Below are 15960 nucleotides of genomic sequence, written 5' to 3'. Positions count from 1 at the left end.
TTTCTGCATAATTCAAGCAGGCAATGAGCCCCGTCGGGTCTTTTTAAAAATGGCGGGTGGGGAAGCAAAACTAATGCGTGGTAGTGAGAAGGACAGATGTCGTGTGGGAAAATAGCTTTTTTCACTCGATCTGTCCAACTTATCACCTTATCGCCAATAAAATGTAAATAAAACATATCAAAAAAACATATCAAAACAAACTCTGAAACAATGACATTAATTTGGGGACAGGTCGAAAAGCATTAAACATGTATGGCAATTTAGCTCGTTAGCTTGCACTTGATGGCTAATTTGTCCTATTTAGCTAGCTTGCTGTTGCTAGCTCATCTGTCCTGGGATATAAACATTGAGTTGTTATTTTACCTGAAATGCACAAGGCCATCTACTCCAACAATTAATCCATAAATAAAACGGCCAACCGAATCGTTTCTAGTCATCTCTCCTCCTTCCAGGCTTTTTCATCTTTGAATTTATATGGTGATCCATCTACACTTTCATAGTATTACGACGACAACCGGCAAAACAGTTCGTCTTTCAATCACCCACGTGGGTATAACCAATGAGAAGATGGCACGTGGGTACCTGCTTCTATAAACCAATGAGGAGATGGGAGAGGCAGGACTTGCAGCGCGATCTGCATCAGAAATAGAAAGGACTTCTATTTTAGCCCTCTTATCGCAGACACTCGTTGGCGCGTGTGAGCAGTGTGGGTGCAATAATTGAATAACATGGATTTCTACATTTATTTTGCTACGCTCGCGCACGTGACGTGTCTGGTCTGGTCAGCAGTCCAACTGCATGTTCTGATCATCAAAGCAACTATCACGTGTATTTGACTGACTGTAAAAGGTTGCGTCAATCGAATCTGGTATCAGGATAAAAATGTGATTCAGAGTCACCGAATATACTTTAATTATATTTATTTAACACAAGTGATAAATGGTAAATGCAATTTTCGTATATACGGGTTCACTGTATCACCACGCAGGGTAAAGCAGAGAACTGACTGAAATAGTACAGACATCTTATTTTATACTGTGACAGAGGTAGTTCCAACTTTAGAGTTGGCCTGTCACAGTAGAGGCTTAGCGTGGTTTAAACTTGCTAGCCTATCGGTGGTCCCAGCCTCACAGCACTCAGGATTCAGATGTCCGGAATGGTGTTTGTGAAGATTGAGCTGAGTTGTCGGTTTCTACACATTCCTCAGTTCCTGTTTTCTTGTTATTCAGCATTTTTCCTACATATTCCTCAGTTCCTGTTTTCTTGTTATTCAGCATTTTTCCATCTTGTCTCAACCTTGTGGTTTGCACAGTCGACACCCTAGATTAACAACAGCTTTTCTGCAGTCACGCTATGTTTTGTGATTAACATGTCCTATTTCTATAAGGCATATATTTTTGTTAAAAAGAGAACAAAACCATCCTTCACAGTCATATTGCTCTCTGTGTAAATTGCCTAGTCTGCGTAACTGACGCCGATTGTGGCAAGGCTTCAAATCTCAAATGAGTCCCCCCCCCTTTTAAATGTAGATTTACATGAATTGTGTTAGTGTGTTGAAAAGGGACGTAGCCAACAGCTTGAAAATGAAGAGCTACCTCTTAAGCGTCACACACAAACACACTGCTATTTGTGCGTCAAACTTTCTTACGGTGTGTTTGTAATCTGGAGTACGCTCTGGGCGTTCATAAATTCAGAGCGTTGTCGGATGGTCTGTTTGTAAATTCAAGAGCGTTTCGCTCGCGGAGCATTCAGAGCGCATACTGGACGCTCTGGCGGAGGAGTATGGTTGATCCAAGCGTTCTGACCTCACAACCGCAGTCAAGCACTCGAGCTAACCTTCGGGCACTAAGACCGCACTCAGTCAGCTGTATAAGGAAATAAGCAAACAGGAAACCACTCACCCAGAGGCGGCGCTCCTAGTGGCCGGAGACTTTAATGCAGGGAAACTTAAATCAGTTCTACCAAATCTCTATCAACATGTTAAATGTGCAACCAGAGGGAAAGAAATTATAGATCACCTGTACTCCACACACAGAGACGCGTACAAAGCTCTCCCTCGCCCTCCATTTGGTAAATCCGACCACAACTCTATCCTCTTGATTCCTGCTTACAAGCAAAATTATTAGACATTTTTACAGTCAGTTTCTTAATGGGTGCGTGCTTATTAGTAACTGGAAAAAGCAATTTCATAAATGTGTCAAGTGAGGCATCTGGTTTCTCCTCATTACAGACAACAGACCAGCAAATATTCTTTACATCTTGAAAATAGGACTCCCTACACAACCTCTTGTATGATCTCTCATACACAATTTTAACTTTGGAACATTGGTTTCTCTAGATATGGCCACTATATTATGATCACTATATCTGATGGGTTGGATAGTTCTTCAGAGCAGATTTCTGCAGCATTAATAAAAATGTGATCAATACACGTGGATGATTTATTTCCTGTGCTGTTTGTATGTAGGTTGAAAAATTACCTGAACCAGATTGCAAGCACTGGTTACAGTTTGAAGATTTTTTGTGAGTGGACAGCTTGATGAAAACCAGTCAATATTTAGGTCACTCAGAAAACATACCTCTCTGTTAATATTACATACAGCATTGAGCTATTCACACATTATCTAGATACTTTCTGTTAGTACTCGGTGGTCTACAGCAACTTCTCTTTGTGCCTCTGTAGCTTTCTCCCTCATCATTATTCACAACTCATTCATAATTATCCATAATCATGGAAGCATTTATATTAATGTAGCAGTGTTCAGAGACATATTCTATTCTTATTTACAATAAAAGTGACTTCAAAATGACACAATACATTATTTACCATTAATTTCTATTGGGCACAACATAATCTGCCTGCAGCCTCATAGGAAACAGCCAGCCAGCCAGCCTCCAACCAGCCAGCCTCCAGCCAGCCAGCCAAAATCCAAAATGCTGGAATAGGCTATAGAACCAAATCAAAAGCTTCACTGTCCAAATAAATAAGTAAGGCAGTGTACATCACCATGTCACTGTGTTTAGTCTACAGTCCTTGACCTCAAGCTGTTTGCAGTAAATGGCCCATAAACTGCCTTCAGGTCGTGTGATGATTGAGACGAAATATTAAAACATGAACTAAAGTCCACCTGTACTTGATATTCCAGACTGACTAGTCTCTACAAACTGGGTCAGAGTGTACGACCTGTTTACTTTTGTTTAGGAGGGTAATAAACATAAAATCAAAGTTTATTGGTCACGCTTATATTACTAGCTCCTGACAATGCGGTAAAATGTCAAACAGATGTAATATCTGTAAATGTAATAAACATTTTAAAACTGGAAGAGCAACAAGAATTCAAGAAATGTCAGAACAAATTCAATTTACAACCCACACAAACATACCCATCATTAACCCTTTGTTAACTTGAATTTGAAACAGGCTTGTAAATACTTTTTATAGAGACAGTTAACCTAGGCTAGATAAACCTAGGCTAGATGAATGTGCATCAAATGTCATTAAAAAATCAACACTGCAGAGCTATCTCTGTCCTCTGCTGTGCCCTGATTGTATTACTGTTGATGATATCTGGAAATGTGCATGTACACCCTGGCCTATCTACTGTTGCTAGCCCCAATTCTGACTTGTGCTCTGATATCTGCTTCACTGATTTCTGCTCTTGTAAAAGCCTGGGTTTTCAGCACGTTAACATAAGAAGCTTATTACTTAAAATTGATCAATTGAAAGTGTTGGTTTACAGCTCAAATCCAGATATGTTGGTCATTGTGGTTAAGAAAGAGTGTTTTGAACACTGATGTCAACCTTTCTGTTTATAAACTTTTTCAGTAAGACAGATCTTCCGAAGGTGGTGGAGTGGCAATCTTTACCAAGGAACACCTTCAGTGCTTGGTTGTCTCCACCAAGTCTGTCACCAAACAATTTGATTTTATGGTTTTAAACATTCAACTTTCAAATAGCTCTTTGTTGACTGTTACTGGGTGCTATCGTCCTACATCAGCACCGGCCTGCACCCTACCTGCCTAAGCTCTTTCCTGGCCCCTTACACTAAGTCTGCATTTTTCCTGCTAGGTGACCTAAACTGGGACATGCTTAAACCACCTGACCAAGTCCTAAAGCAATGGGACTCCCTAAATCTTTCTCAGATTATTACCAATCCCACGAGGAATGACTCCAAACAACCAGAAAAGGCTACTCTCCTTGATGTTATCCTCAAAAATAATCCTGATAGGTATCAGTCTGGTGTTTTCTGTAATGACCTTAGTGATCACGGTTTTACAGCCTGTGTTTGTAATGGCTGTTCAGTGAAACGACCTGTCCTGATTTGTCATAGACGCTTGCTAAAAAACTTTAATGAGCAAGCCTTCCTTCATGACCTGGCCTCTGTATAATGGTATAGAATCAGCTTGATCCCCTCTGTCGAAGACACGTGGACCTTCTTTTTTGATATTTTCAGTGGTATTGTTAACAAACACTCCCCCATAAAAAAAGAGAATTAAAAACAGGTTCAGCCCCTGGTTTGACCGTGATCTGGCAGAGTTACTCCACCTCAAGAATTCAAGGCTCGGCACACGCATACTCAGGCTGATTGGCTCTCGATCAGGCAAATGAGAAATAAGTGCACTCAGACTATCCGGAAGGCCGAAGTAAGTTACTTTAAGGAGCAGTTCTCTTTCTGTGGGTCTAACCCCAAGAAGTTCTGGAAAACGGTTAAAGACCTGGAGAAGAAACTCTCCTCCTCACAGCTGCCTATGTCCCTTGATGTTGATGATGTGGTTGTTACTGCCAATGAGCGCATGGCTGAGCTCTTTAATCACCACTTCATTACATCAGGATTCCTATTTGACTCAGCCATGCCTCCTTGCACATCCTCATCTCCCACCACTTCTAATGCGACTAGCCTTGATGCTCCTCCCTCTTTATCCCGTCTCACTACAAAGTTTCTCCCCGCAGGCGGTCACTGAGTCTGAGGTGCTAAAGGACCTCCTTAAACTTGACCCCCAAAAAAGATCTGGGTCAGATGTAGACCCTTTCTTTTCTAATGTTGCAGCCCCTATCATCGCCAAGCCTATCTCTGACCTTTTTAACCTGTCTGTCCTCTCTGGGGAGGTTCCCATTGCTTGGAAGGCAGCCACTGTGCGTCCTTTATTTAAAGGGGGAGATCAAGCTGATCCTAACTGTTATAGGCCAATTTCTATTTTGCCCTGTTTATCAAGTGTTGGGAAAACTTGTCAATGATCAACTGACTGGCTTTCTTGATGTCTATAGTATTCTCTCTGGTATGCAATCTGGTTTCCACTCAGGTTATGGATGTGTCACTGCAACCTTAAAGGTCCTAAATGATGTCACCATTGCCTTTGATTCTAAGCAATGATGTGCTGCTATTTTTATTGACTTGGCCAAAGCTTTTGATATGGTAGACCATTCCATTCTTGTGGGCCGGCTAAGGAGTGTTGGTGTCTCTGAGGGGGTCTTTGGCCTGGTTTGCTAACAACCTCTCTCAAAGAGTGCAGTGTATAAAGTCAGAACATCTGCTGTCTCAGCCACTGCCTGTTACCAAGGGAGTACCCCAAGGCTCAATCCTAGGCCCCACGCTCTTCTCAATTTACATCAACAACATAGCTCAGGCAGTAGGAAGCTCTCATCCATTTATATGCAGATGATACAGTCTTATACTCAGCTGGCCCCTCCCCAGATTTTGTGTTAAACACTCTACAACAAAGCTTTCTTAGTGCCCAACAAGCTTTCTCTGCCCTTAACCTTGTTCTGAACACCTCCAAAACAAAGGTAATTTGGTTTGGTAAGAAGAATGCCCCTCTCCCCACAGGTGTGATTACTACCTCTGAGGGTTTAGCGCTCATACAAGTACTTGGGAGTATGGCTGGACGGTACACTGTCCTTCTCTCAGCACATATCAAAGCTGCAGGCTAAAATTAAATCTAGACTTGGTTTCCTATATCGTAATCGCTCCTCTTTCACCCCAGCTGACAAACTAACCCTGATTGTCCCTTGTTGTCTCTACCTTCTTGCCCTTTGTGTTGTTGTTTGTGCCCAATAATGTTTGTACCATGTTTTGTGCTGCTGCCATGTTGTTGCAAACATGTTGTTGTCATGTTGTGTTGCTACCATGCTGTGTTGTCATGTGTTGCTGCCTTGCTATGTTGTTGTCTTAGGTCTCTCTTTATGTAGTGTTGTGTTATCCCCTCTTGTCGTGATGTATGTTTTGTCCTATATCTTTATTTTTAATCCCCGTCCCCGCAGGAGGCCTTTTGCCTTTTGGTAGGCCGTCATAGTAAATAAGAATTTGTTCTTAACTGACATGCCTAGTTAAATAAAGGTTAAATAAAAAAATAAAGCACAGTTGAATATTTACCTTAATGAGGTGATGTAGATTAAATAAAATAATTATATTGTATTCTATTCTACTATGTTCTTGCTAACACACTGTTCTTTATAAACAAATCTGCTCCGAGCTTGAAAGATACTTGAATTGGAGACTTGACGTGTAACGTAATAATCAGTACCGTATTTAAAAAAACAGCGCGCATACACTTTTCATTTAGCCACACCCTTTGAGCTATGACACCACCATTCATATCCTTTCTCTTCAGTGTAAACGGAAGTGTGCCATTCCATCAAGTGATCTTCCCCTGGTCGAGTATGCGGTTGGCTGACGACACGCTGATGTTGGTTAGAGGTGGTGGAAAGGGAGTCCCTAGAGAAAGCAAGAACAAGATGGTTGTCAGGAATAGTGCCGTGTTATCATAAGGAGACGTATACTTGGAAAACGGACGAGGAATGGAGGGAAAAAGAGAGGGATAGAAGGTCTAAGAGAGAGAGGGAAGAAGAGGGTGAGCTTGAGTCGGATAAACATTTTGGAAAAAAGGGAGATGGTTTGTTAAAGAATGGTAGAAAGTGTAAGCAGAGTGAGCTGAAGACAGGAGGAGTGAAGTTTAAGGAAAAAGTGGACTCTTGCCTTTTGGCTGATCCATTTGTGGTCTCACGGTGGGTGAAAAAAGAGTTGGGAAACGTGGAATCGGTGAGGGTAACCAGAAGTGGTCTAGTGATAATTGTTTGTGTTTCTGTTGGTCAGAAGGAGAAGGCGCTCGGAGTAAAACAAATGGGGGCAACAAGAGTGAATTGTTTCACTCTCAAGAAAAGGGCACCAATGAAATGAGTGATAACTGGGGTATCAGTAAATATAAAAGTTGACCAGCTGAGGGGAAAGATTCCCGGTGTTTGTGATGCTCGTCGTTTGATGCGACACAAACAGGGTGGCGAGAGTGGGGAAACAGAAGAGTCATTGTCTGTTTTTTTGAGTTTTGAAGTTGAGTCTTTGCATGACAAAGTGAAGTTTGGATATATAAGTTATCCTATATGAGTGTATGAGCCGAATACATTATGATGCTACAGGTGTCAAGCTTATGGGCATGTGGCAGCAGTGTGTAGGAGGGAGGTTCCTAGGTGTGAGAAGTGTGCAGAAGGGCATGAGACAAAGGAATGTGTAGCATTGGGGAAAGTATGTGTTAATTGTAGGGGTGCCCATGGGACATAGGATCAGAAATGTCCCGTGTGAGAGAGGCAGGTTGAGATTTCCAGGGTTAGAGTAGTGCAGAAGTTGTCATATGCTGAGGCAGTGAAGAAAGTAGAGGAAGATGGGTCAAGGGGGAGGGATCCTGAGAGGAGTGGTGTGAGTAAAAGATTAGCATTTATAGCAATGGTTATCAACTGTACTGCAGGGATGGAACGGAAGTTGCCGAAAATTGAGGTTGTGGTGGCAGCTGCAAAAAGGTATTTTGGTGTGCGAGACTTGACAGAAGAGTTACAGGGTGTGTTAAGTGGTGATGTCCCATCCTTTCAGGATGATGGCTTGAGGTAGGAATAAATACAGTTAATTAGTGGAGTAGGGTGGTGCAAATTTTATTTTATATAATTTTGAAATTAGTAAGTTAGATGGTAGGGTATTTATTTCTTACATTTTTATTTTTCAAGCAAAGTATAAGGGAGTTGTACTGCAGTCTAGTAGGTGGCGGTAATGCAACAAATTGGTTGCCAACCGCCGTTAAACGTCATAGAAGAAGAAGTAAACGGAAGTGAACAGTGACCAGGAACAATTTCCACGTTAGCGTTTTTATTGTCGTTAATTATACTTTTTTAACACCATGGAACTCAAAATATGACTAATTGAACTTAACAGCATTACATACTCACCCCATGTAGTCTTTAATTCGCGTTGGGAAAAGGACTTGTTCGATATACGTTATCTAGGTAACGCAAGCTGCTAACGTTAGCTAACAATGGCTAACTGTATGGTTTTTCACACTCAAATAGCCTCCATCATGGAGGTGCTAGCGAATGCAGCCGTGGCAGATATATGTAAACTCGTAGACGACGACTATGCAGTGTTTCGTTTGGAAATAACTCAAAGCCAGAAAGAAAACAGGGCATTGCGGAGGAAACTACAGTTACTGGAATTGAAGACCGCACGGGAGCGCGCAGAGAGGACAATGCGAGAGCGCGTCCTCGCCAGTCGTCCCAGTAGTGTCAAGATCCTCGACCGATACAGAGGAATCGCAAGAGGTACGTCAGTGGAGGCTGCTGAGGGGAGGATAGCTCATAATAATGTCTGGAACGGCGCAAATGATACCGTTCTACTACTACACATTGATACCGTTCTACTAATTCTGCTCCAGCCATTACCACGAGCCCGTCCTCCCCAATTAAGCTGCCACCAACCTCCTGTGATGTTCACATATAGCTCAGTACAGTAGCCCCATTCCCCTCTGTACATGTGTTCAGATGTGTTACCCAGAATTTGGTCTTGGTCAGTTTTTGGACAGTATGCAATAATTCCCCTGATTACTTATCCATCATATTCTAACCAGATTCTTGATTTACTGCATTTCCTATTATTTACTCAATGAAAACAATGTGATACATGGAACATAATACATAAATCAATAAATAGTATATCAATAAGTTATGAGAAGTGTTACCTTACATCCTTTCCAATTCTAGATCTTGTTAAAATTGTGAATAGTCTACAACATAGAGGTAGGCATTGACAGTACCTAATTTAACCACCTCTTTTCCCCCAATCACTCTCTCAGGTGAAGGAAATCTCACTGGAGGCCACAGGAGCTTTGCGAAGCCAGCGGGACACAATACATGGAGAGATGAACAACCAATCACCGTTGATGAGGGGAGTGGAACCTCAACCCAGCACGTTATCATGATAGAGGTTAGTGTAATAGTATTACATCAAAATTACAGTACATCACATGTGGCCAGTTTATTTCAGAAAGGCTATTCAGCTATTCACTTGCTTACATGTACATCCTAATTTATCTGCCATAGAGGAGCTTGTGAGACTTCCCTATGACATTGTTATCCAATAGCCTCCTCTCTTCTTGTGTCAGTCTGCAGAGGCTGAAAGTCCTGGGGTCAAGCTGGATAGGTCTGAAGAAGAGGAAGACCCACGGCACAGCGGAGACATCAAGACTGGAGGGACTGGAGCACTCCCTGTAGCCACGGAGGACCCCGCCCCAGTGCAGCCCAGGACCCGACACAGCATCACGGAGGTCAGTGGAACGCTGAACACCGTCCTCAAGTCAGAGACCGACACAGAGACTTTAACAGTAACACAAAGGCTTTTACACACAGGATCTGACCACAGGTCAGACTCTGAGAGACTGGGGCTTGGGGGACTGGGGTGTCCTCCTGCTCCAAGCTCAGAATATTTACTTTACAGTAACCCGAGGACGGTTCATTCCAATCCAGATTCAGGTGATGTGTTAAATGCCGGCGATGATCCATGTTGTTCTTACACTACAGAGATGGACCCTGACAGCATGCCCTTGGGTTTAGAGACACAGACTGATCTGTCTAGAGGAGACTGGAATCGGTACAGTAGTAGTGTGTACTCTGAAGGGTGCCTAGATAAGAAAGGGGAGGGTCTAGTTGTAGATGAAGTGACTGTGAAAGTGGAGGGCGACACTCCTCCCACATGGAATGCAGATAGTCACCTAGGCGATGGACACTCACAAGGCAGAGATTTCTTAGATTACAGGGAAAGCTTAGTGTCCACGTCGATGGGGCCTTCCGATTCACACGGGCGTATCATTTTCAATCAGCTATTGAACTCAGACGACCGGGCTAGAGCCCAGGCTCAGGGAAGGGGAGCAACATCAGGCAATAGTAAAGAGAAACGGTTCCTCTGCATGTTCTGTAACAAAGGCTTCAGCTGCGCCCAGAAGGTGGAGATCCACCAGAGGGTCCACACAGGAGAGAAACCATACAGCTGCCCCCAGTGTCACATGCGCTTCGCCCAGTCTGGCAGCCTGAAGAGGCACCAGAAGGTCCACACAGGGGAAAAACCCTTCAGCTGCCCCCAGTGTGATAAGAGGTTCTCCCGTCAGCACCTGCTGAAGACGCACCTGAAGGTCCACACAGGAGAGAGGCCGTTCGCCTGTACACAATGTGGGAAGAGGTTCTCAGAGAGGAGCTACCTCAAGATACACCAGAAGAAAAACCATTCCACTCTATAGCTTCTGACGTGTTGAGCACCTCCTGCATTAAAAACGAACATGAATTGTCATTGTTGTCAGCAGAAAAGATCCACAGATGCATTTGGAATAACAAGAGTAACAGATTTCAGTGTTGAATATTCAACACTACGTAAAGGTAGACTCAGCGAGATGACGTAGATCCGGGTTCACCAACTGGCGGCCCGCGGTTGAGTTTTCTGAGCAATTAAAACTAATACATTTGTATTTGTTTTTATTGTTGGACATAAAATACCAGCAAATCAGTTCCAATTGATTTTAATTTTGGAATCCTGAGTATTCCCATGCCTAATAGAAAGATATATGTGATCATATACAAATTTAAGCAAGGTTTGAAATTATCATATTTTTGTCAAATATATCTGTTTTGTCTTCTTGCGGTCAATTTTCAGTCTACAAATTATAATTATGTTCCGGCCCCTTGACCATCTGCAAGAAAGATATTGGCCCGTAGCTGAATCTAGTTGATGATCTCTGACTTAGATGCACAAAGTAAACAGCAGTAGTGGGTCAATTTCCGCAATAACTAAGAGTGTTGAAGCATGAGGCTAAACAAGGAGTAATGTGAGTAACAGATTTCAGTGTTAAATATTCCTGGGTAGAATATTGCATCCAGACATTGTGTGATATATAAGGCATATATATATAAGCCTAATGAGTCTGTTTCATATTGTGTTTGTACTGTACATTTGATGTTAAATCCATTACTTCCTTTCAACTACCCAAAAAATTCCCAAGACACTTTTAATGAGAAAAGAAATGCAGTTTATCGAGTAAATACAGATTTGTTTCTGAGACATGTGTATGTGTGATTTTCATATGGTGTATTTAGAACTCGTTTATGTTTAATAAACACAAAATGTGACTTTTCATTCTAAGACTGTCATTCAGACTCTTTAGTATACATCACATCTGATCTCACCCTATTCTGCATAAACACAACGTTTTAACCAATATACATTTTGCACTTACTAAATATACCTACACATACCCACCACAAGAGGCTGCTGAGAGGAGAATGGCAAATGGAGTGACATCAAACACCTGGAAACCATGTGTTTGATGTATTTGATACCATTCCACCTTTTCCGCTCCAGTCATTAACACAAGCCCGTTCTCCCCAATTAAGGTGCCACCAACCTCCTGTGATACACACACACCAACAAACACCTACTGTACACATCAGAATAGTTTTGTCAGGTTTGTCTGATGACTTTTGACTTATCATAGCTGACTTATTTTTACCCACATCATATTTATGTCCACCATGATGGGTTTAAAAACAATGAAGTCATTCTGTGACTACAGTATAGGACTCAACCGTAGTGGGGATGGGTAAACACTCCATGTTGAAAGTGTGTTTATTATCTGTGTGTATGTACCTGAGGGAGTGTATGTCTGTGTAATCTGTATCACTTGTCTCTTCCAGGAGGAGGAGGGTCCAGAGGTGCTGCTGGTCAAGGAGGAGGGGTGTGAGGAGGGTCTGGGGAACCCTGAGGAGACCATGGTCATGGAGGACAACCAGACTACACCTCCTCCTGAACCCACAGAGGAACCAGCTGAGCAGCACAGCACCACACACAGTCTCACTGAGGTGAGCCCACTGAACTACTGTCTGAATGGTTTTAGGTCAGCGGCATATCCACAAAGCTACTCAGCGTATGCGTGTTGATCTAGGATCAGTTTTGTCTTTTAGAGCATAATGAATAAGATTTATATGGAAGGATCCTAGATCAGCAATCCTACTCTGAGACTTTGTGGATACAGGCCCAGGTTTTAATAATTGTGTCTTAAGTGTGGCACCATGCCTTTGAATTGTCAAACCATTAAAGAGTGTCATGGAAATTCTACACATGGGACACTCAAAGTCAATCTTAAATTAATCATTGTTTATTACCAGCATGCTGAGAGGTCAGTCAAACTTAGATGCATAAGGTATCGGTCTGAAGTGAGCTCCACTGGGGCAGTCCCGTTAGTTCTCTTAAATATTTACGCAGGCAAGTTATATTTGCATGATTTAGCTTATTCATCATTCATAATTAATTAATCATTAACATTTGGTTCATGCATGTGACAGACGAATACCTCACGAGGCTTCTTCTGTACAAGCTGAGACCTTGAAACTGAGATATCCTTTCGTTCTCAAAACAAAGTTCTGGGTGTACTGCCAAATTGCAGATACTGATAGTGAGGATTTGTTCAGTCAGTCACTTGCTTGAACACAGAAATTGGTTATTAGAAATGCACAAACATCTCTTCCGAGTGGCGCAGTGGTCTAAGGCACTGCATGGCAGTGCTAGCTGTACCACTAGAGATCCTGGGTTCGAGTCCAGGCTCTGTCGCAGCCGGCCGCGACCGGGAGACCCATGGGGCGGCGCACAATTGGCCCAGCGTCATCCGGGTTAGGTGAGGGTTTGGCCGACAGGGATGTCCTTGTCCCATCGTGCACTAGCGACTCCTGTAGCGGGCCGGGCGCAGTGCACGCTGCACGGTGTTTCCTCCGACACATTGGTGCGGCTGGCTTCCGGGTTAAGTGGGCATTGTGTCAAGAAGCAGTGCAGCTTGGTTGGGTTGTGTTTCGGAGGACACACGGCTCTCGACCTTCGCCTCTCCCGTGTCCATACGGGAGTTGCAGCAATGAGTCAAGACTGTAATTACCAATTGGATACCACGAAATTTTGGAGAAAACTGGGTAAACAATAAATAAATCCATCACAACTGTCAAGTAATCAAATGAACTAATGAGGTCTTGATTAATTTTGTCTTAGGTGTGGGACCGTGCCTTTTAAATTATCAAACTGTTAAAGAGTGTCAAGTAATCAAATCAACTAACACGTTTGCATAGTATCAAATAAATTGACCTGTTTGCATAGTACTCACAGCAATCCCTCATTGCCCAATCAGAAAATGCTCCATAGCAGGGTGCTCATATCAGATTTCTTGATCCAACATCCTCTCACTCTGTATCTCTTACAGTCAGTAGACATGGAGGATTGGAAGCCTGATCTGCTGCTGGTCAAAGAGGAGACAATAGAAGATGGACCAGAGAGCATTGATCTGCTGAGTGGACTAAAGATGGGGGAGCAAGGTAAGGGAGAAATACATATAGCCTACATACAGTAATAGATCTTCAATGGGAATAGTGATGCACCTGGCTATTCTTTATTTTTTTTTCATTCATAAATACAACTTATGTTTACATATAAAACCCACACATTATAATGTATGAACTTGACCAGGTGATTGACCAGGTAAAAAAACGACATATGTAGAGTTCTCTGCCATGTAAAGTCTATTTTGTAACCTCTTCCTGCAGGTGGTTGGCTGGAGGCTAACAGAGGAGACTGGGCTCCCATCTTGGATTCCCAGACCCAGACCAGTGCAGTCAAGCGCCCAGGGGACAACATCACTGAGCAGGCCAGGACCAGAGGTGACATAGTGGAGGTCAGTGGATGGGACAGCGTCCTCAACTCTGGGCTGGGGAACAACACTGTTAACCAGAAACAGATAGTGGGACACAAAACAACAATCGATCTTAGTCTCCATGACAACAGACTGGCTGTGACCAGGGCGAGGCATAGATTTGGTCTGCGGGGACGGGGAGGTGTCCATATGAGGCGGGAGAGAACAGACACAGACTCGGCTAGCGACGCTCCGTCCTGCTCCTATAGTTGTGATTCAGAGAGACTGATGGCGCCTCAGGTTAACCCCCTAACAGGTGCTGCCTTCAGCCTGCCTTCTATAGGATCTATCAACTGGAACATGGACCCTGCGACAACACAGACAGTCCCTGGTCTTTGTCCTCCTCACACTCTCCTTATGTTAAACCAGACCTCAGACAATGCCAGTGCCTCAACACTAAATGGCAGCACCAGCCCATTGACAAATGACAGTAGTAGTGACATTATCAGTAGATCCTGTGGCAAAGAGAAGCGCTTCCCGTGTTCATTCTGTGGGAAAGCCTTCAGTTTCCCCAAACAGGTGGAGATCCACCAGAGGATGCACACTGGGGAGAAACCATTCAGCTGCCAATTGTGTGAGAAGAGGTTCTCCCATCAGCACCACCTGAAGAGACACCAGAGGGTCCACACAGGGGAGAAACCTTTCAGCTGCCCCCAGTGTGAGAAGAGGTTCTCCCACCAGCACCAGCTGAAGATGCACCTGAAGGTCCACACGGGAGAGAGGCCGTTTGCCTGTATGCACTGCGGGAAGAGGTTCTCCGAGAGGAGCTACCTTAGGATACACCAGCAGAAAATGCACATGGCCCATGTATAGAGTATAGTAACATGTTATGTAGTACTAGCTAGTTTGTTTGTAGTTAATTCTGTTTGTTTTGGATGTAGCAGGGAACTGGATGAGGTGAACTGAAGAAAGAATGAGTATGATGAGACAGAGTAGATGATATGGTGATGGTTGGTGTGATGGTGTCTGTACAAATGCTTCACTGATGAAGAGTGACACATTTTCCCCCTTTAGGTTGATACTGGTGTTTTATAGTGAGATAATGATGGTGCCTTAATTCATGTTTACTTCACGTGAAGTTGTGTGTTATGTAATGTTGAACCTTTTCCAATGTATTCAAAAAAAAAACAATTTAAAGCGAGGGTACCAGATTTACAGAAAAGGTCAAGTGTTACCATAGTGAGAAAAGTTATTATATTTGTCACGTATCGTTTTGTGCAATAAAAGTACTATACTTCAAGTTGTCTTAGTGTATGATCATTTTGTGAAATTAAATACAAAATTGACTCTGTGCTGACTAACTTGGTTATTTTTGTATCATTGCAGAGACTGAGTTTCCCTTAACTCAGTCTAACCAGAACAGTATACTTAATTCTTGAGTCAACACATGCGGAATTGTTTTATAATAAACCCCAATGGCTCCATATTGTTAGGTACTTCAATCACAGTGTTAGAGATGGACTTGACTGTGGTTAACATTTTATAATGTCATGTTTCTGTGTGTACAGCAGAGTTTCTTATATAAACTGCTATGCTTTTCTGTACAATTTGTGTTTACAGTCTGCAGTCCACGAGGACCTGCTGATATCCGGTGTTGCTGGCGGGAGACACTGGACCTCTGAGGTGGCTGGGCACAAACCCTGGCCCCGGATCAGTACCCTGGATCAGGAGCCATCACTCTTCCTTCCCGAGTTGGAACCAGGACCCAACCGTGAGGGACAGAGACTCCACCACCACACAGAACACAACCAGTGGACAGGTGGATTGAATAACCTCAATCCTGGTGGTCATCAGAGAGACAGAGGCTCCAGTCAGGGATCCAGTCTGCAGCCCAGACCCTTCTCTTCACAGTCTCAGTGCAGGGATGAAGCAGGGCCTGGGGCTGATAGAGATAGACCTTCATGTTCCTATGATACAAATACCACAGTGTCCATG

At 43.2% G+C, this 15960-nt stretch overlaps 1 protein-coding gene and 1 long non-coding RNA gene across 2 annotated transcripts in view; one reads left to right on the top strand and one right to left on the bottom strand.

Annotated features, from left to right (window-relative positions):
* LOC139579741 (zinc finger protein 184-like) overlaps positions 1-15265 on the top strand; it is a 42632-nt gene extending 27367 nt beyond the window's left edge. The window contains exons 7-11 of the mRNA XM_071408563.1: positions 9109-9239; positions 9418-9579; positions 11993-12157; positions 13540-13651; positions 13880-15265. Coding sequence (XP_071264664.1) covers positions 9109-9239; positions 9418-9579; positions 11993-12157; positions 13540-13651; positions 13880-14838 — 1529 coding nt within the window. The 3' untranslated portion in view covers positions 14839-15265. The remainder of the gene's footprint in view (positions 1-9108; positions 9240-9417; positions 9580-11992; positions 12158-13539; positions 13652-13879) is intronic.
* Positions 904-8545, bottom strand: LOC139577696 (uncharacterized). The gene is made up of 2 exons (XR_011675360.1): positions 8210-8545; positions 904-6713 (listed from the first exon to the last, which is right to left on the bottom strand). It is a non-coding gene; the product is annotated as an uncharacterized lncRNA (long non-coding RNA).
* Positions 15266-15960: the final 695 nt, after the last annotated feature.

This window comes from Salvelinus alpinus, chromosome 6 (genome assembly GCF_045679555.1).
Source record: "Salvelinus alpinus chromosome 6, SLU_Salpinus.1, whole genome shotgun sequence".
Taxonomy (NCBI): domain Eukaryota; kingdom Metazoa; phylum Chordata; class Actinopteri; order Salmoniformes; family Salmonidae; genus Salvelinus; species Salvelinus alpinus.
This window is presented reverse-complemented; position numbering and strand designations above follow the sequence as displayed.